Source organism: Oenanthe melanoleuca, chromosome 4A (assembly GCF_029582105.1).
Source record: "Oenanthe melanoleuca isolate GR-GAL-2019-014 chromosome 4A, OMel1.0, whole genome shotgun sequence".
NCBI lineage: Eukaryota > Metazoa > Chordata > Aves > Passeriformes > Muscicapidae > Oenanthe > Oenanthe melanoleuca.
This window is the reverse complement of record NC_079338.1, coordinates 4,110,156-4,132,072: the sequence shown is the minus strand read 5'-3', so window position 1 is coordinate 4,132,072 and position 21,917 is coordinate 4,110,156. Positions and strand designations below refer to the sequence as shown.

The 21,917-nt window shown below is 44.8% G+C and overlaps 1 protein-coding gene across 1 annotated transcript; it reads left to right on the top strand.

Annotated features, from left to right (window-relative positions):
- Window positions 1–446: 446 nt before the first annotated feature.
- FOXO4 (forkhead box O4) lies at window positions 447–21,917 on the top strand. The gene is made up of 3 exons (XM_056491725.1): window positions 447–952; window positions 11,220–12,452; window positions 16,659–21,917. Exons 1-2 carry the CDS (start codon window positions 569–571, stop codon window positions 12,432–12,434), a joined length of 1,599 nt encoding a protein of 532 aa, XP_056347700.1. The 5' UTR covers window positions 447–568; the 3' UTR covers window positions 12,435–12,452; window positions 16,659–21,917.

Genomic DNA, 21,917 nt, shown 5'->3' with positions numbered 1-21,917 from the left:
CCCGGAACATGGTTGCTGCGGCTCTGACGGGCAGATCAGGACGCAGACCCATCACGCCTTACGCCAGGGCGTGTCCCGGAAATAGGCTCCCATCCGTGACGGGATGACAGAGGGAGCGGCGCTCCCGGCCCGACCCGGAGTGCCGCGGCGAGCTCTGAGGTGGGCAGAGGAGCTAAGACCACCTCGGGGCTGCTGCCACCACGCCGCTATCACCGTTCAGCTATCGAGGGAGGACTAGGGCCGCACTGGGCCTGGCGGGTTATGTAAGCGCAGCCACCGCTGTGCCCGCTGGGAGCTGTAGTCACATCAAGGCGCCGCCTGCCACGCTCACCCGTCGGGGGGTACGCCCCGCCTTCCACTGCAGGGAACGCTGGGTACTGTAGCCCGCCGCCCGTGCCTAGCTGCCCGGTAGCGCCCTGGCGGGACTACCGGTCCCGGCGTGCCTCGCGCGCGCAGGCGCGGGGAGCGGCGCTGCTCCCTGGTAAACAGAGCGGCGCGGCGGCGGCGGGCCCGGGGCGCACAAAGGGGTGGCGGGCCCGGCACTCCCTGCGGGGCTGAGGCGGCGCCCATGGCGGAGCCGGCTGGGGCCGCGGCGTCGCCGGATATTGACCCTGACTTTGAGCCGCAGAGCCGCCCCCGCTCCTGCACCTGGCCATTGCCGCGGCCCGAGGCGGAGACGGGCGGCGCGGCTGGCGCGGCGGAGGAGGGCGCAGGCGGCGCGGCGGCGGGGCCCGGCCGGGCCGAGGGGGCGCGGGCTGGCGGCGCGGCGGCGCGGAAGGGCGGCTCCCGGCGCAATGCCTGGGGCAACCAGTCCTACGCCGAGCTCATCAGCCAGGCTATCGAGAGCGCCCCCGAGAAGCGGCTCACGCTGGCGCAGATCTACGAGTGGATGGTGCGCTCCGTCCCCTACTTCAAGGACAAGGGTGACAGCAACAGCTCCGCTGGCTGGAAGGTGCGTGACGGGCCGGGGCGGGAGGGACAGGCCGGGCGCGGAGCGGCTGCGGAGGCGCCTCCCCGGTGCCCCGGCCCGCCCCGCTCCGTGCTCACCTGTTGCTGCTGCTCGTCTGCGGTCCGGGCATCGGTGCCAGTGTGTGGTGCCCACGCTACGGAGCCTGGGCTTTAGCTCTGCCGAAAGCTCCGGGCTCTTCTCAGACCCAGCCCAGGCTTCGGCTTGTGTGCAGCTGGAGCAGCTGCTGGGGGTGGTTATTGCATGGCCCTGCGAGGCTGCTCTTTGCATTTAGAAACTTTTCCAGGAGAAAAAGGAGAGTCATTTAACAGGCTGTGTGCAAATTTCTGTGCAGGGTAAAGCCTCAGCTGAGGGGTTTTTAATCACAAGGCCGCAGTTCTTTGTCACGTGACTGTGCTGGAGCTCAGTATAAATAGCTGTCATAGCGGGCGTGCTTGGCTTTCAAGAAGGTCCCTTGAAAATGGGTCCTGTTTCCAGGACCGTGATGGAGACCTCTACTGGAGTTTGGAAAAGGGAAAACTATATTCTGGTCTAAAGGCTCAACAGTGTCTTCTCTCATTCTGGAAATAGGCATTTGTAGAGCTGTGTTAGAAGAGCTCCAGACTGTTTCAGTCCTCTGCCTGGCGCCCTCGTGTTCCCTTATCTTTAGTCTATAGAACTCCAGCAAAGAGAAATGGAAATATGAGAGCTGGCTTGCAAAATAGCCCCTCAACCTGTCCTGATCTATCAGGGTGGATGCTATGGAGACTGGACACTAAAGAGTGTGATCTATTGCTCTCACTACAGACTGGAATTACACTCTTGTTTGCAGTATTTATTAGCAGTTCATCCATGCTGCAGTTCTGCAGGAGGTTCAGCCAGCATGGTTTGGGCTTTGGGCTTCCATAATTCCAGCCACATGTTCCTCTGCTTCTCTTGACAGTAGGTGAGGACAGAGAGTTAATTTCAGACAATAAATTAATAAATAAATGTCTATTTCTGGTAGATTTGCTTTCAGCTGGCTCAGCTATCTGAAGTGGCACACCACGTGGTGGTGTGAGTGCAAACATTTGCTCCAGAGGGTAGAAACATGGTGAGAGGGATGCAGCTGTCACAGCTTGGGCTGGCACATCTCAGTACAAAACTTTTCATCTTTCCCAGTTATCACTCATTGACAGTTTCTAGAGAGTGCATCTAGTTTAACTAATATGGATTATTTTCTGTTACTCCTATATGTAGGTTGAATGCTGCATACTAAGTTCTGATGTGGGGCAGTGCTTCTGTTTTGATGTTCTTACTGGAAGATAGTTCTTGTTTCCTCAGGCTAGGGCTACTCTCCTGGTCGTGTTGCTCCTTCATGCTGTCATGTTAGTTCAACATGACTGGTTTTGTCAAGAATTTTCCTGTGAGGAGTATGTCTGAAAATCTGTTTGGCAGTAGTGCCTGAGATAAAAGCTCAGTGTGGCTTCTGAAATGCTCCCTAGATACTGTGGTGAAGGTGAAATGTAGTGAGATGTCCTGCTGGACTGGATGCTGGAATAAGTACACTTTTGTCTTGTCTCAGTATGACTGTTCTTTTGTTACATTCATTATTATGTAATGGGACCATCAGTTTTTTATTTTACTCTGTGTTTTAATAATATGCCACTTTTGGGACATGTACAGGTAGATTTAAGTTCCAGAAGTTCACTGTGAGAATTTGTGTATACACGGGAGTGAGATTCCTGCTTAGATGCTGTCGTAGTTTTTCTGTGATTGACTTTTTAGTGTGTTTTTTTCAGCCTGGCAACAGACTAATTCTGGCTTTAGAAGGAGAAGAAAAAGAAACTTTTTGCCAAGAAAGATGAGGGCTGGCAGAACAACAACTGTGGTGGGAATCAGCCTGTCTTATGATTAGGGCAGTTTAAAGCTCTCGACTTTAACCAGCAAACAGAAAACTATGATAGAAATACAATACATTTTCTTTCCTGCTCACTCACAAAATCCTGTTGGCAGAGCTTGGCAGGATGTGTGACCATGGAATTTACTTCTAGTCTGTCTTTCTGTTAACTCACAGTTATATGGGTTTGCAAGAGGTTTTGTTTGTTTTACTGACCTTCGTCTGTTTGCATTCAGATGCCTTAAGTGAAGGGAGGTCAGACATTTACAGTTTTACAGACAGGGAGTCAGTCAAGTCAGTTCAATTTGGCTTTTGTAGACTTAGAGTGAATGAATAGGTGCATATTTAAGACAAACTAGACAAACAAAAGACATGTCTTCACTTGAGGAATGGACCTGTCTTTTTTTGGTTTTATTCTTCCTTGTTATTTTTAGAGCTGTGAAGCTCTGCTTGCATGTTTTGATTTTTTTTTTAATCTGTAAAGTAAACAAAAACTTCTTGAGTTGTCTTAACTTTAGGGATTTCTCAATTTTGAGGTGAATGATTTTGCATAAGGGAAATAAATGTGAAGCTGCTGTTAAAGGTAGCTGTAGCATTTTGAGGTCTATTTAAGATGGTGGTCCAACTCTAGAGTTCTGGCATTTCTGTCCTTTTTGGACAGAGCCAAACTGATAATACGTTTAATTTGTATGCAGTGCAGTTAATAGAGAATTTTGAATAAGCAATTAAAAGCAATATGTCTTTAAAAACTCTTAATCTACTTTAGTTAATATAAACCCTATAAACTCATTGTTGTTTCGTAATTAATTTAGAGCTGTCCTACTGCACTGTACAATTGGGGGAAGTGCAGCTGTTACAGACTGCCAGGGTGTAACCTCCATGAATTCCGGAAGAATCTGTGTTTTCGAGGAAGATGCTGTTTGCTGTTCTTGAAGTGCTTCAAACACCTTGTAAAGAGCATATTTGCTGTGTGTGCAGTCTGTCCTTTCCCTGCAGCAATTTGACTGAAGTTAAGAATTAACCAGCCTGCAAGGCAGAAGTGTCCTTGCAGGGTGTGTTGTGGGGATTCTTCATAATCCTTTCCTGGGTGCTCTGCAGGATAGTCTGGATATCTATGGATAAGAGGATAATTCGTTTTGGTTTTGAGATTATTTGCAAGAGGAAGGTATTGAGGCTTTTGAGTAAAGTGCATAAACCCTGCAGAGAAGCAGCTTGCACTAGTTGTTACATTCATGAGTTTGAGCGAATTTGGGACAGTAAGGAACAATATGAAGGACTCATTTTTCTTAGTGAAACAAACTGTATTCTCTCCAAGCTCTTGTCTTTTCATTTTAGGAACAGAATAAACTTTAAATCCATCCTTTTCACTCTCCGAAGGTATGTCACTGAAACAAAAATCAGATGTCTCCTGTGTATGCAACATAAAGAACAAATGATTCTGCACTATTACACTAATTATGGGAAACTGATGTCACACTCTCTGCATGCTGGTACTCCCTATTTATTTCAAATGTGTATATGGGTATACGCAACATATATATGCTCATGCACATATACATGTCTGTATATAGATATAGATATATATATATATATGCAACAGCTGTATTGTATATATGCAAGGAGCTGTATTACGGATTTAAAATTACCAAGTGTTCTGTTTATCTAAAACAGGTGTCTAGCTCTTAATCTTTGTTAGGATGGGCAGCATTTTCCTGAAAAGCCTTCCATTCCTTGTGTTATGTGCATAATGCATGTAACTGATATTAGATGTTGACCAGATGGATCAGGAGACCTGGCTGAGGGCTCAGTCATAGTCACTTCACTGGCTTTCTGTGCCTCAGTGCTGGCTCTGATGGTCCCCAGCCTCTCCCAGAGCTGTGGGTATCTGATCTCCTGGCAGAGCATGTGCAGAGCTCTCTCAGGTTGGAGCAGCTGCTCATCCTGTGGCCCTCTGAAGCTCCTCCATGAAAGAGAAGAGGCCAGCAGACAAAAGCAAGCTTGTCAATCTTCTGGGCTATTTTTGCTGTGCTGCGGCTGGTAGATTCTACCAGGCTATCTTTATGCCTTGCAAATAAATTCCAGTTCAGTAGGTACAAAATCATGTGAACACTAGTTTTGGTAAAGTTGAAAAGTTTATTGTTTATTGGCATACTGACTATCAGTCAGACAACATTTTGGTTTTTTTCTATAGTCAGATCTGCAAATAAGCAATGATAAGTTCCTAAAATATGCGCATTCACTGTTTCTTTATAGCTGTTGGTGTGTCCCTGTATCCCTTTAAGATTTTTTTTTTCTCAGATTTGTCAAAACCTTAGGTTCTTAATTTGAACCAGTAAGGAGCCAGATCATTATCAAGAGAGCTTTCTTTAATTTCATTTAGAAACACCTTACCTGGATGTGAACATCTGGTGGCAATGCTGGGTTTACTTTGACTTTTGGTAATGATAATTTCAATATATAGGATTACAAAATGGTTTGGAAGAGACCTTAAAGATCATCTCATTCTACATCCCTGCTGTGGGCAGGGATGCCTTCTGATATACCAGCTTTGCTTCAAGCCACATCCAGCCTGGCCTTGAACACTTCCAGGGATGAGGCAGCCATGGCTTCTCTGGAGAGCCTGTGCCAGGGCCTCACCACCCTCACAGGGAAGAATTTCTTAATATCCAATCTAAACCTGCTCTCAGTTTGAAACCATTCCCCGTTGTCCTGTCACTCTACGCCCTTGTAAACAGTTCCTCTCCTGATTGTAGGCCCCCTTTAGGTACTGGAAGGCTGCAATGCTTTGAGAAGACATTCAGAATATTTCCCTGTGTTTCCTCACTGAGCCAAAACTGCATGGATGCCATATACCAAAAGGAAAGATAAAACTTCAGCTCAGCGTCTTGGCTCTGATCAAAGTGTAATTCTGCCCGACCTTCAGGCTGGTGCAGGTTTGTGCGTAGGTGAGGCACAGCGTGGAGTCTGGGGGTGTCTCTGTTACACAGAGCCACTGACCTCAGTCTGTGAAGAAAGGCTGCTTTTTGTGACTGTGTTGAGAAAGCCTGTAGTGTTTATTTCTAAATTCACAAGCCTGACAGGATACAATTCCCCATTAAATCTTCCGACACCTGAAAAATGAAGCAGTATGTGAGTTGGAATAGCAATGTGGTTGCTGTCATCACTGTCTATCTACTCTTTAATGGTGTTGCAGGTGCTATTCTCTGTTAGTTTTGGTTTATTTTGTTTTCTTGGAAGTTTCTGCCTTGCAAAGGGGAGGGAGGGTCTGGCTGTTTGAATCCAGTGTAGCTGAAGGTGGGTAGAAACTGCTGGACTCTTGCTATTACCTCATGTGGCCCAAATGCATTCATGTGATATTAGTGATGTGCTTAGTCCTGGCTGCTAACAGCCTAACTGGGTTTCCTTAAAGCAGGGGGGAAATAAAGAACAGAAGCTAAATGAGGATTGTTCAGATGCCATACTGAGGAGTCTAGCATGGAAATCTGGTGTACACAGGTGGATGTTGTCCATCATCTTTCTCTTAACAGAGTATTTTACCTCTTAATCCCATTAGTCTTTAAATGGTCTGGCCACAGCGTGTAGTCTGGTGTAGGTGAGGTGGGAGGACGGCAGCTGGGTACAGCAGGATGTTGTGGATGGGAGAATGGTGGAGTGCTGGGTGTGGAAAATGAGGCTGGTGGCAGTGCATAGAAGTAGGATAGTCGTGCAAATGTGGGGTCACCAGGTGTCCTGTATTCTAGGTGGAAGAAAACTGAGTAGTACTCAGCTGTGAAGAGGGCCAGCCATCACAATGTAGCAACGTACACTTAGCCCTCCTTAAAGTGACACTAATAAGCCCTGAAGAAGTATGAAATATGAGAATTTATATATATATATATATTTTTTTTAAGCCTTGTTGACCATGATTGTTCCCTTCAAAAGTTTGAAAAGCTCAGTGAAAATTCATCTACTTCATACAATGCCAGTCAAATTACTTGAAGATTTTGCTGCTACTCTTCCCTGTTCCTTGCCGTTTTTTTCTGGAAAGCTGCTTTGCTGAGTGGTTATTCCTTGCAGCACAGCTCAGTTTTCCAGGCAGTCCTCAGAGAAGGCTGTTCCTGGGCTGCTGGTTTTACTTGTTCCAACAAGTTTCTTCTGCTCTATCTAAGCCTGAACAGCTTTTGTTGTGTGTGCCTGCCTGTCTTGTAAATCACCTCAGTCTTTGCTTTTTAGAGAGCTATGATCTTCTTCTGGCCTCCCACTGAAAGATTACAGAAAGGAAAATGTTCTTCCTGAGATAGAGATCCTTGTCTGCTGAGCTTGACGTCTGTGCTTGTGTGTGCCTTCTGGAAGGGGATTGCTGAGGAACCGTGTTCCAACTCTGGAGCAGTTGTTTACTTTTGCTGGTGCAAAATCTCTACAAGGAAGACACTTTCCTGAAGCTTTTGGAGCCAAGTGACTGAGACAGGCACTGACAAATACAGCAGGCAGAGTGTTCTCCCCTTGCAGCCTCCCAAGAATGCCATGGCAAATGATAATTCAGCACAATTATAGGCCTGGCAGTGGAACACGTGGAACATGGCCCTGCACTGGGATGAGACCAGAAGTTCTTTGTATGCCTCCAAGGCAGTGAGAGTGTATTACAGGCAGCTGCAGTGATTGCATAGATTTTTTTTTTTTTTTTTTTTTTTTTTTTCTTCTGTCACTCATCCTTTAGAGAGACTTTTTGTTAAGAAATCTGATCCTCTGTGGTTTGTAGTTTAAACTTGATGTTTCCTGGGAGAATGGCCAGAAGAGGAAGGGAGCCACTGTGTCTGCTGGAAGGGTAGCTGCTGTGTCTTGTCTTTCTGAGCATAGCTTATGCTTGGCCCTGAGTGCTCTGCTAGCACAGCCCATGCACCACTGCTGCATGGATGGGCTCTGCTGAGCAGGCCACAAAAGCCTCCTTCTGTTCCTGTAAACTTCAGTTTTATGGTAGGGAGCCTCAGCTGTACCTACAAAGCTGTACAGTCCCCTGGAAAGTTTCTCAGTGGCCTTCAGTCTTCTGTATTCACTTCACCTGATCATTTTCCATGGTGTCTGTGGCAGTTGCCCATGAGGCTGACTGGGCAGGAGAATGGCTTGGTTGTGCTACCAGCTCCTGTGGCTAATTCCCTGATGTGAGACCAAAGCACTGTTTGTTGCTGGGCAGGATCCACAGCAGCATTAATGATGGTATAGGGACAGGCCTGGTTTGATGGTGAGAAGTGTTGCTGTCCTTTAACTGTGGCTAGGAGATTTTATCAAAGAAGAATTAATGTTCTGGTAACTAAGATTTAGGGAATAGTTTGCATAAGCTATCCACACTTCTGTGGCTAGTCCATATATCCTAGTTTGAAGACACATGACCAGGGGAATGGTCCACCCTTTGGTGTACAATAAATGTCTCTAGCCAAACTTGATTTTTTTGCGTACTATCTGTCCTTAATTTCAGACTGGTTTTGTCTGAATGTGGTTTGCAGGAAACATCTTTGATCTGTGATGGATTTAGAGACACGGGCTAGCATTTTTTTAATGGCAATGCTTAACATGCAGTCATAAGTACACTATAAGATACCTAAATAAATAACAATAACCTCCCCCATCTAGTGGCTGAAGATGTTCCTAAGGATTTGAAGGATTCGTGCCTGCACCTCTTCCTTCAGGTCATGCTTTATGATCAAAGAGTTGCAAAGTCAACACCTTTTGTTTTGCAGGTGCTTAGGGCAGCTGGGAGCCTCCCACACTGCTGAAGTTGAACATCTAAAAAGTTAATGTCATCTGTATGTTTCTGGTGTGGGTTGCTTAACATCAGAAAGGAAACATGTCAGGGTTGCCCGGGTGACTGAACTCTGTCATTTCCTTTTCTGTCAGGTCTGACTTGCAGTTCTGTGATTATTTTAGCATAATTGATCTGTCCCTGGCCTTGTCAGTGAGATTTAGGTGTATTAGGTGTATTGAATCTCTGTAGTAGCTGCATTCTGGTGCTGTCCCCCAGCACCCAGGCTGATGGGTGTGTGGATTCAGTTGGAGTTTGGGGCACTTGAGCCTGCAGCTTTTCAGGCAAGCTGGGTCCTGCAGGTGAGCTAGGGCTGCGGTGCAGTGCTGAGCTGCCTCCCACAGTCAGCAGGAGAGGTGCAAAAGTGATAATGTAGGCATTGCAGTTTAGATAACAGTTAATCCTGTTGAAAGAAATATTTTTTTCCTCTGCCTCCAACTACACAGTCTGTTTTCTTCTTTAGTTTTCGGTGCTTGACCCTCACAGTGAGGTAGTTCAAAAAACAGAGATAAAAGAGGCAGGAAATGTAGTTTCCAAGGAAGGATAAGGTTGCTTTTCAGTTTGGTTTGCTTTCTGAATGGGCTTATAGGGTTCACAGATGCTTGTGTTTATGGAAGGATGAGTTTGAAGATGAGGAAGGAAGGAGTGGTACAGCAATTATCTATTTCTATAGCTTAGCTATTTTGTCAGTTCAGCAGTAACATGTAAAATCATTTTGAGACTGTTTCATAAAAGGTACCAGGCTTCATTGTGTTCATGTGAATCCTATACTTATTCCAAAATGTCTTATTTCAAGCTGCTTTTCAGCCAAAAATGAGTTATGCAAATTGTCTCTTATGATACCCAAGATGCCATCATGAGTTCACAGGTTACTTTCAGAAGAATAAATGAAGAAAGTGTCAACTTAGTGGTTTTTGCTGCTGCAGCAGTGTACATTCAAAGTTAGGCACATTTACCTGGGAAGAGGGTTGGGATTCTTTGGAAATGAAAGCAGCAGCCTTGAAGGAGACTGTGCACCCGTCTGAATTACTTGTTTCAACACTTGAAGGAAAGGAAAGCTTTGTTTAGAGAAGATGGCAGGCAGGAGTATTATACAGCTGTTACTGTGAACAGCTCAAATAATAAAACTGTACAAGAGCATTGACTGACACATGTTCCATCAGACTCTGGTTCTGCAGTCACTCTCCAATTAAGAACATGTATATTCTTTGATACCAGTTGCAGCAAGCAGCCAGTGTTCTCAAATCCTCAACAGCCAAAGGTTAAAATGAAAGCTAAGCCAGGATGATTCTCAGATCTCCTTCAATCTCCATTAAAACTTTCCACTTTGCCTGTATTGTTTAATCTATCTGTGTCTACTTTTTTCTAGGATAGTACTTTTGGTGAGATGGCCAAAATTAGCATGGGGAGGACTTTTCCGAGAGGAAAAGGGTGGGGAGAGGGAAAGCAGCAGACAGGAAAGAACTGTGTTGAGAGTTGGTGGAAAAAATGATAAAAGCACAGTTAATTTGTTCAGAATTAAGAGTGTATGCATGAAAGCTGAAGGTTGTTATATAACTTTTAGTTTATATGAAAAAGGTGTTGTGCTTGGACCCCTGTTGTGTTCCCAATGCAGCACCTTTTAATGATCTGTAATTTGGCCATCTGAACAAATTAAGTGCAGATATCAAATACATACATAGGCCTCAAGGGGAGTATATGGGGAATCTGTTCAAACAATGAGATTGTTGCTTCCTGATTCTAAAATACTGGGGAGTTTATCAGTTGCAGGATGGAAATTAAGTTTGATGATGGTGTACAGACATGTTAGCTTCCAGTTTTCAGCAAAGCTAAACTAAAAGGAGGGAGCTTGGAGAGGCAAGGAATGTGTCTTACCCAGCAGAAAGATGGGAGAGGCTAAAACTGGCACGTACTGTGTGGGAGTGCAGTATCCACTGAACATCTTATTCTGTCAGGAACATGCACCAAGGAAAGCACACTCCTTGCAGAGGGAGCCTGGCAGTCTCCAGGATTTTAGGACTGTTTGTTCCTTAAGGTTTCTCTCCCATTTCTCCAGTTTTGGGGTGGAGATGTTAATGGGTGCACTGAATAGAAGTGTTTTGCCATTTCTCTTCACCCAGTCTGTTGGATTCACTGTTATGCTCTGGTTGAACCTGACTGAAAACTGGCCATATAAACATTTAAAAAATTAGCCAGGCTTATGGTGGGTAGAGAGATTGGCAAAAGGGTAGGAACAGCAATAGCTCAAATTCAGGTAGGCTCATGTTGAAATTGCAGGTTGTATTTGAGAAGTTGTTTCCTTGCTCTGTGTTATGCCTAATTTTTTGCAAATTCTGTATGCTCTTTAAAGTTCTTTTCGTGTTAGTATTTTGCTAGCTGAAAGCTGCTAGTTGTCATGGTAGCTTCAGCCTTGATATTGCAGTGAAACATGGCACTGCTTGCTAGTGCTGCAAAGCATGTTCAGACAGAAATAGCAGGTTTTTATGGATAGCTTTTTGTTATAACTTTCTTCTCTGGATACTGTCTGAATGTGTTTAAGCTTGTGAGGTTTCTAGGTGGGAGGTGTGTCATCTGTCAGGTCTTTACATTTTGTGGGTTTTGTTTCTTTTTTTTTTCAGAACTCTATTCGACATAACCTGTCCCTGCACAGCAAGTTTATTAAAGTCCATAATGAAGCCACAGGGAAGAGCTCTTGGTGGATGCTCAATCCTGAGGGTGGCAAAAGTGGAAAAGCACCAAGGAGAAGAGCTGCCTCCATGGACAACAGCAGTAAACTTGCAAAAGTCAGAGGTAAAGCATCCAGGAAGAAGCCTCCTCTCCAGTCTGCACCAGAATCCTCTGCTGACAGTCCTGGCTCCCAATTTCCTAAGTGGCCTGGGAGCCCATCCTCAAGAAGCAATGAGGACTCTGATGTGTGGAACACCTTCCGGCCTCGAACCAGCTCCAATGCAAGCACCATTAGTGCCAGGCTTTCTCCTATCCTGACAGAGCAGGATGACCTCCACGAGGATGAGCTGCTTCCTTCTCTTGTGTACTCCAGTGCATCCAGCAATGTTCCACCAACTGTGACTGAGGAGCTTGAGCTCCTCGATGGGTTAAATTTGATGTCTCCCAGCTCATCAGTGCTATCTACCCAGCAATCTGCCTCGAGTGGTCAGATCCAGAGAGATTCCAGCTTTTCCTTGCAGAGCTCAAATGCAGCTGGTCAGACTTTTGGCAACTCGCTGTTTAACCCTGTTGATATTTCACTGCAAAGTTCTGTCAGCCATTTTTCTGCCCCTCAGACCTTGGAAGCTCTTCTGACACCCAGCTCTCCGCCTCCAAGGGATGTCATGATGACTCAGGTGGATCCAGTTCTCCCACAGACTGGTAACAGGATGAGCAGCCGAACTCTTCTGCTTCTGGGTGGACAAGCTGCCCAGAGTAAGATGAGCTCAGGCAATCCACGAGGAAAGCCTGCAGAGCAGCAGGCAGAACCAGTCGGTGCCAGTGTTTTGCCATCAGCGCTTCCCATAGTGACATCTCCTCAAAACACTGCCAGCAGCACCAGTTTGAAGGCTCCAGTTTCTGCAACAACTGCCCAGTCAGTCCAGCTGGGTAGTCCAGTGCTCCTTTCATCTGCCAGCCCTGCACCCTTGGGATTGAACCAGGACAGGCTGCCCACTGACCTGGATATTGACATGTACATGGAGAACCTTGAATGTGATATGGATTACATAATCAACAGTGAACTCATGGATGGAGGACTGGACTTTAATTTTGAACCTATTCTGCCTACTCCCAGCTATCCCAGCACCTCACAGGCCTCCAACCATACCTGGGTACCAAGTTAACTTCAGGAGCACAAAAAGGTAGGTGTAGTTGTATAAATGCTGCAGCTCAATTGTGGAAACAGCCCTGTCTAGGATGGTTCCTGTGCCCAGCACTGCAGCAGTTAAAGGAACCTCTTTGAAAGCTTAGTAAAAAGCTTTTGGAAGAGTCATGGTCCTTTTTCAGAGGAGAAAAAGCTGTTTAAAGGTAGATAAATCAATCTTACCAAGTAGTCAGCTCCTTTATGAAATAGAACAGCATCCTGTATGAAACTCCTGTTGTCTCCTGTCACCCAAGATGACTCCATTAAAGGACATCAGGGAGTGCCTACAGCTCTACAGTTGACATGAGAGCATGTGTTGATTCCATATATAAAGACATCCACCAATATGTACAGAATGGTTGAACTGAGCCAAGCACATACTCTGTTTCTATCCAAGTTATTATTATCCCTGCAGAATTCTCTATGTGTAGTAGCAAAGCATGTCCATATCATGACTGTCTGCTTTGGTGTGTGTACCAGGTCACAGTCACTCTAATCACACCCTTGGCCCTTGCCTTTACCTGGGATAGTGTCTGTAAAGTCACATAAGCTGGCTCACCAGCATTAACTGCTGAATTGCTTCCCATTATTAGAATAGGAAGCAGGAGTCTGCAGTGTGGATGGAGGTGGAAGGAAGAAGGATGTGTTAGTGTTATCCCAAGCACAGCAAAGCTACCTCTTCAGCAATTCATCATATTTTTACAAATAGATTCAGTTTGGCAAATAGTGTATATGAGAGCAAGACTTTAAAATATCTTATTTTTTTGAGGCTCTGACACCCTTATTTGAAACACTTAAACCAGAGCAGTAGAAGAATTAGAGAACTGTGGCTGAAGGCCTGCTTCACGCTTGGAACTCAGTTAGCTGATGGAAAGTGGACAGACAGGAGCAGAGGCTGATTATTGGTTGGAAAGTGGAAGCCTTGCCAAGAATATTTCCTTTTTAGGAGGCAGATATGGTATTTTGTTAGTGTTGCAAAATCAGCTGCTAATACTGTCCAGCTGAGCAGGCAGAAGTAATGGCAAACTGCAAATACTGCTTCAATAGTGGGAACCCCTTGACCTTCAAAACCATGGGGACAGAAGTTATCATCTACTTGACCTTAATACTCTTTCCTAGGCATCTGAGTAACTTGGAGGTGGTTTGGACCAGGTGACCTCTGTCATTGCAGCTATTCTCTACAAGTGTCTTGGGTCTAGACAGAGCAAAATGCTGGTGTTACTTAAACTGTGTGAACATATTGATGCATCACTATATATTTAGGTTTTAAACACAGTTCAACTCCCTCTTATTCCGAGTCACATCCCACTGCTTAGGATGTCATTTCTTGGTAGCATTCTTCTGTTTGTACCCAACAGGTCTCTTTATTGTAGGGAAAGGAGGATCAGTCAAACTTTTCTGTTTCCTTATGAGGCTTTTTATAGTGATGTGTTAACTGTGCATTTGCTGAATTACTGTCTTAAATTGAATATCTCCAGGTGAAATACAGAAACTCAATTTTGATTTCAAGGACAAATCTGGTTGACAAAACCATGGTATCCTTCTGCTTTAGGAGTGTTTGCAAGTTAGTGACAGAGGCTGTGGCTTTTTGAGCAGTGTTTCCACTGGATATTGTTCTGAGCTTTTGTGTTGTGGGTTTTTTGTTTGTTTGTTAGGGTTTGCTTTTTTTGTTTTTTGCCATGCTAGGGCAGGCCATTATATTTGTGGACTTTTCAGGGATGAAATATTTTTCACAGAAGTATTTTCAAAACCATATGTGACCTGTCCTGCTCTCCTGGGCCAGTTAGACAAGACCTCTTTTTACAGCATACCAGGTATAGGTTATTTTTTAAGCATGTAAAGCAGAGAAGCTGAGGACTTATTTATCAAAGGGTAGGGTCTAGTACTGTTGTAGATGTGGATATAATCAAGTGCTTAAGAGGGAGAACAGGAGCTCTTAAAAGCATGGTTATGTTCTTGTTCTATATTATATTCTGTGTGACTTGCTTAAATAAAACAGAGGAGGTATTGGATTTTCTTTGTTCCACATCTGAAGTTGAGGTATTTTCTGGGAAATGTGCTGGACATGAAGGAGTGAGATCTGGAACAAGTTCTGAACCACTATTGTATTTGAGCAGAAAGCGTAGCTCCCACGTGTCTCTCCGTGTTCTGGTCACAGCAGTTCTGCCCCAGGAGGAGAGGCCACACCCTGTCGGTGTGCTTTGCTTCAAGCCTTTTATTGTGCCCTTAGATCATGTTTACCTTTACCGAGTTTTGCAAAGCTTTTCTGTTTTTCCTGTATGCTGGAGTCCATGGAGTGGGATGAGGGAGAGCTTTTTCCCCAAAGGAGAACAAGTATTGTGCAAAAAGGCTGCCCAGACAGAGAGGTGGATTGGGTTTCTAGCAAAGGGGGGAGCAGGGCACATGTAGAGAGAAATAGGAGTGTTTCTGGGAAAAGAAGGCAGAATGTTTTCTCAAATTAACAAGTTACAAAACCAAGTGAGCTGCAGACATGAGTGTCTGTGAGGAGGTCAAGACTGTCAGTTCTCCCTTACTGCAGTGAGTTCCTAGGATCTCTGTTTGGAAATAGCTGTTCAGGGAAAGCTGTATATTGCACTGGTGTGGCAGGCATTTTTCCTTTCATATCCTTTCTATTACTATGTTTTTCTCTGTATTGAATTCACATTGGCAAAAACTATTGTTAAGTGATCACTAACATAAAGTTGTTCTGAGTAGTTCCTGTGAGCTTAACTCATGGCTTTCTGGGTCAGTTATGGGTATAATGCTGAGCAGAAACTCTTTATCAGTTAAACACAGTGATCACATTCTGATTTGAGCAGCCAGAATGAAAGTAAACTGGGGAAATATTTCTCTTTGTAGACAAGAGGATATCTTAAGGAAAGACTACTTAGTCTAATCTGCAGCACTTAGGAAGATATGAGCTAGTTGGTGTTACCCTTGGTGCTCAAAGCTCCCATGATTTTATCCTCTTCTTGCAAGTTAAATGCCAAAGAGCTTGTCCACAGCTTCACCAGGAGTCTGTTTGAACCCTGCCTGTGTTTCTTTGCATGGAGATTAGAGATCAAACATTGAAACTTTGTCTCTGCCCAGCAGTGATGCAACACCCACAAACTGAGCTATTAGCCACAGAGGAAGACAGTCAGCATAGAACTAGAACTGCCTTTTTTGTAAAGTGCTATAGTTTTGGTCTCCTTGATGACTGTAAAATCCATCTACTCTTTTGGTGGATATTAATTAATTATTGTTAGTTCTTCACTTAGACTCCCTATAGCTTCAGAGTCTGGATAACTCCTTATCCCTTGCCCAGTTTGGTCTGGATTCATGCTTTTCGTGCTCTATCATATTCCCTTTGCTCCAAACCCTGGATTTTTGTCTGACAAGAACATAAATTAATAAAACCCTCATAAACTTGCAATTTCCCAAAGCAGCCCATTGCTCTGGCTTCTATCTTACTGACTTTTCTTGTTCGGGGCTGATTCCCTCTTGTAGGTTTTTTTTTTCCTTTTCACAGGTTTATTTCATGTTCATTGTTACTGAATGCAGCTGATGGGATGCCCTACATTTATCTCGCTGCTTTGCCTTCCAAAGTGGATCATAAATCTACAGTGGTGGTTTTATGTCAGTGCTCTAAGTCTGCTTAGACTTATTCCAAGGTTTGTTTGAATGAGTTGTTACAGCTTTATTGAGGTGAGGCAGAAGACCTGAGAAGAGATCTTCAGACTTTTGGGGGATTGAGATATCTAAAAATGTTTAATTATTTGGAAGATAGTGACAGGATTTCTTTAAGTGGTGAGCATAAACAGTTTGTGTGTGATCTTTAAAGTTATATTTTTCAGTCTTTTCCCTACCAATAGATACTTGTGGTTGTTTAAGGTGAAGAATAATTTTTGTCTTCCTTGCTGCTTTCCTGCAATGCCTCTGGTGTTATCCAAGTCCTCCTTTAAACTTTCTTATCTTGCAGAGCCTTGTTGGTGCTGTCAGCTACAGGAGGAATACTTACTGTTGACTTTTCTGTCTCAGTCATACTTTGAAGCTTGGAGCTGAGCAATTGCATCCTCCACTTGACTCTCTGTTGATCAAGGTCTTTTGTGGTCTGTTTGTTCTAGCAGATTGGTAGTAATTAACTCTTTATCTATGCATCCAGGATTCCCACTAAAGTGGAGCTCTAACCAGTCACTCTTACTTTTCTTTGTTTTTCTTCTAGTGTCCTTCAGGTTTTGAACATTGGGTTCTGACTTCACTTCCCACCCCAGCAGAGAAGAGAATGGAGCATGTTGGATTCAGTTTCCCTGCACATCATGCCTTGGGCAGAAGGGGCTGCCCATCTGGGAAGAAGGGGCAACCTGCATCTGGCTGCAACAGGAAGAGTTTAAAAATAGTGATCCTGTTATGTGCCATGGCTCTTCCTACAAACCTGACCCTGCCTTGGACCATCTGGAGAAACCCATGTCCAAAGATGAGCCCCGGTAAAAACCTCGGCCAGAAGACTCTGTGCCAGGCAATAGTGTTTTCCTGTGTGATGAGTTGGGTTTGCTGGAGGAATCTCTCACTGGCTGTCCTCTCTCTGCTATGGCAGAAAGTCTCCCAGTGCCTCGGACTGGAGGAGGGCTGGCTGTGCTCTCGCTTGGCTTGCCTCATGGGGCAAAGTAGTTGGACTTTCTGATTAAGCCACCAGATGTGCACTTGGTATCCCACAGACTCACAGAGGAATTGGTGAGAGCTTGTTGGTAGAAGCCCTGTGGGAGAAGGGTGTGCTGTTTCAGGGATTGGTTTCAGTGTGCCCATCACTGGAGCATCCATCATCATTCTGCAGGGAAGGGTGGTTGTCGTGGTATAGAAGGCTTCCGGTTGTACCCCTGCATGGAACAGGAGGACACTGAGTTTTTCACTGTGCCAACTGAGCCCCATTGAATCAGAAGCATGTTTTGAGAAGTCCCTATGCTGTTCTCAGCACTTTCCTGATACACCAGGCTGCTGTAAAATAAGCACAGGTGCTAGTAGCTGCTTTCTGGGACATAAAAACATTGTTCTGGGTTTGTTTTTGATCTGTCTTGCTACAGCAGCAAAATGGAAAGCCTGGGTGTGGCCTTAACAGAGCCCTGGTTGCTTTTCAGAAGGGCATTTTCTATAGATGAAATATTTTTTTACTAATCTGGGAACTTTCTACAGTGAATATAAAGCCAATGTAATGTGTATCCCTATTACGCATCTCTCCGTCTGAGAAGGCAACAGTGACAGACTCTTTTGCAGAGCTGTATTAGGAACAAACACATTTGATGTTTGATGATGTATATGATTGAGGGGAAGGAATTGGCAGGTCCCCGTGGTTTCAAACCATTGTGGGGAAGAGTTGTACATTATTGTAATCTATATGTAAAAGTAGGTGCAAATTACATAGAAGCTTTTCTAAACCTTTTTAAATATATATTATATATTTTAATTGAAAAACGAGATTATTGGATAAAAAGAAACAAAACACAATTGCTGCATCTGTCCCCTTCATACCAGATAACACTACAGTATGGGAGGGGGCAGGCCTAAGGGATTTTGGGCCAAGAAGCTGAAAATGCTGTTGGAAGAGTGGGAAGGGCACCACAGCATAACTGGGGAATGGCTGCTCTCCCCAGAAGAGGAGGAGGGAAGCTGCCTGGCAGGGCATTCAGCCACAGCTGCTCAGGCTGGGCATTCCTGCCAAGCCAAGAGCACAATGGAGGGAATGCTAATCATTAACAGTGCTCGTTCTCAGCTAATCCCCTAAGTAGCTGGCCTGCAGCTGATCCACAGGACAGATTCCCTAGTCTGCTAAGGAGATGGTGTGGACTGGATCATATTAGGTCTGCTGACACTCTGTGTAGCCCTTATGGAGGGCATGATCAGTTGTATTTGGTAGCTCACTTTGGTTTCTGAGGGTTTTTGTTTTCTTGCTGAAGCTTCTGCTACTGCTGGGGAACTTGAAGCCTGTAATCTCACCTTCAGGGGTCCACCTGGGATCCTGCTCGGTCTCTGTATTCTTGCAGGACAGAAATTAGGGGTTAAAAGATAAATTCAGAGCATTAGTGGCATGTTGCTGACGCTGTTTTGGTGTTTGCAGAGGCAGGATCTGTGGGAGACATGGTGCTTTCATGGTGTTCTGGTAGGCTTGGTCTGGCAGAAAGACTCTCCAGTCCTTTTTGAAGGTGGCTTCAGTTCGGAAAGTTTGTATCATGCAGTGCAATGAGCCACACTGTTTTACCAGCTTGTCTGCTCTGTTTTCATTTTCATTTGAGTGGAGATTGGAACAGGAGTGATTGCCTGGTTGCCTCCAACAAGGAGTCTTCAAAAGTCTTATCTACAGCATGCTATGCCATCAAAGCCTTTGAATAGTTTGATAACCTTTGTTTTGAAGGCTGCCTTCATGGCAGACCTCCCAGTGATGTTTCAAATTTACCCACAATCTGCATGTCTGGCCACACCTCATTGTAACAAATAAACAAAAAGGCAGCTCCTAAGCTGGGATCCCAGGGTTTGCACACTTTTCATGGATGAACATTCTCACTGGAGTTATTTCATTACACAAGTGGATAGATAAACTTTCACAGCGCCTGATGGCATGTGCCACACATAAGAATCAGCAATTCTGAGCTGCAGTGAGCAGCCTGGAGAGATTTATGTTATTTGGCACATAATATGCTACCTTCTTAGCTTGGGTCCTGAAGGGAACTTGATCCAATGATGTACAGAGCAAGTTGAATGGCTGCCAGTGCTTCACAGCCATGTATCAAAGGATAGGACACCAGTATGTGTGGTCTTGTTAAATGTGAGTCTCTGGCTTACTTCCCATGAAAACAGAACCCAAAGCAATAGAAAAGACAGTAAACAGTGCTTCAGACCAGAAATCCATGGTGAGCTGTTTCTGGCTGGGTTGGTCTGTGGGAAAGAGGCGCTGTCTTCAGGCTATTACAAAGTGTCCCTTAACTGTGACAGCACGCTGGAGCTGGCCTGATCTCTGTCTGCAGAGAGCCTGGCCCTGAACACTCAGGTAGCACCCCAGGGAGATCTGACATAATCTCAGCTGGTTTATGTCCTTGACCTGATCTTGCTGAAGGAGGTGCAACACCAAGGCTCATCATGGTTAGTGCTCTACAGTGTGAGTTCAGAAAAGACTCTGTCCTTTGAGTAGGGAATAGAGTGCATACCTGTTTTTTTCCCATGTTTCTGGGCCATACTTCTAGAGACAGCATTGGAGATAGGTGCACCTGTGTCTGGAGTCCTGCTGTACCAGGTTCCTGGCAGTGACATTTCTGCTTTGCAGCAGTCTGTACAGGTGCTTTGTGTCTCCTAAACACAGCAGGTGCTGTCAGTGGCTGAAGAAGCTTGAGAGTGCACAAGTGCTGAGAATGGTGTTCAGAAGACTTGTAGAGTACTCAATAAACCATGAATGTAATGTTGCAGGCTCAAGCAAGCAACTTATAGTCTTCTTTGTATGTTTAGCAGGATAACTTGTATTGTGGTCACAGAGGGCAGGGATGCAGAGAAGCTGGGAGTTCTACAGACACTTCATTTTCATAAACCTTGAGCTTTTTTAGCCTGGGATACTTCCTCATAGGACACAGGAGACTCTAAAGTTCCTAAACTGCTGTTTGCAGAAAGGCTGTACCTTGCAGGGTGCTGCTCAATACTTGTCCCATAGTCTTGCCCAAAGCATTTGCTACTTGCTGCTGCTGGAGCCCAGATCATGCCTTGGTGGCTCTTCATGCTGCATTAGCACCACAGGCCCCATACTTTGGGCTAATTTTTGCTCTAATGAAGGTTTGGACTTGGAGTTTGAGAGCAGCTGTGAGTGGAGTAAGAAGGGAAGGGGCCAGTGACATGGGGAGTGATGCTCCTGGATAAGTGCCTGGGGGGAGTGGGCAGGGGACTCTTGGCATGAAGCAATACTTTATGTTGTATTCCTTGTTCTCACTGAGCTCAGGCAACAAGTTTCTCCATCTTCAAAGGATCAAATGCCATCTTACACAGCATTGAAGACACTGTGCAGCTCATGGCCACAAAAGATTCAGGTAACAAGGCCCATGGAGCTTAGTAGGAGGCAGACTTGTTGCTTTTATTTACACTTGGGTTTAGCAAATTGCTTGAACTTTCTTTATAGCATATTTTACTTCCAAGCATGTACTTCCAGCTTTATGTGAGAGCTTGGAAAATTGGAAGCTTCTGGGAGCCCTTAATTTTCCTTGCTAGTGTGTCTAAAAACATGTCATCCCTATCCTGTTCTGCTTTAAAAACAGCAGTCAGATCATCCTGATGAGAAGAATGAAGCATTCCAGAGCCTGGGTGTATTAATAAACAAGAGTCATAATAGAAGCAAGTAGCACTAATCAGCTTTTCCAAAGGAAATGCCTAGAAAGTTTTTATGTAGATGATAATTTGTTAATTTTCTTACTTAGTTGCTTATTTATAGCCACATTAAAATGCTTCAGGGCTAGCCTTGCTCCAGGATTGAGTAACCTGTGTCTGGTGCCATGGGTAGGAGTGCCTTGGGACTTGTGTCCTGGACTGTCACCAAAATGTGAAAGTTTGGATCCATTATTTAAAAATAAAAAAAAGCAGATCAATCAACTTTGGGACATGAGCATGAACAGGGAATAGCTTAGGGATTGCCTCAGTTGCATGTCTAATGAAAAACATGCTCTAATTAATGTGGGGGAAAGCAAGCAAGAGGTGACTTCTGAAGCCTGAAAGATCTGTCTGTGTGAAAGCTTGGAGCATGTGCTAACCCATCACCACACCTGCCTGACCTTCAGGAAAGGGATCTCCTCTCTTCACTAACCTGCATGTCTTTCCCTGCACCTTGACGTGTCTGTAGCTGATGGAAAGCAGTAGCTGAGGAATCAAAATCACTGCTAATACTGTGATGTAAAGCAGGGAGAAGAGGCAGCAGAAGCTGAAGGTGTAAGAGCTGACAGTGTTCCATTTATGGTTCTTTGCTGAGGCAGTGTTATGGTGTGTGGTAGAAGGGGATGTTCTGGTACACAAAATCAGAGCCCTCTTTGCTTTTCAGAAGGGCAGTGGTGTGGGGTTCCCCAGGGTGTCTTGGGAGGTTTGGCTACCTAGAAGATAAGTTACTTCTCCTGAAAGGAGCTGCCTTCATATCACAGTGGGGGTTCTGAGAAATGGTGCTTCCAGCACAGTGGAGTCTTCACCTGGTGCAATCCTAGGAAAGGTTTCTGCATTGCTAGCACAGATGTCTGCTGCACGCAGGGCAGGCACCACTACCTGACATAGTTTCTGCCACATCCCCTATGCACTCTTCCACCCATTTCTCACAATTTTTTTTCTAGAAAATAAACCTCTGCTTTTGTTTGCTCTCTGTAGCAGTGTAACTTCTGAACTATTACAGGCTTTGTTACCATCTGTGCTAGCAAGACTGTAGAATGTACTAGACTAGGGGGGAATGTTTGAAAAATAAAAACCTGTAATCCTCTGC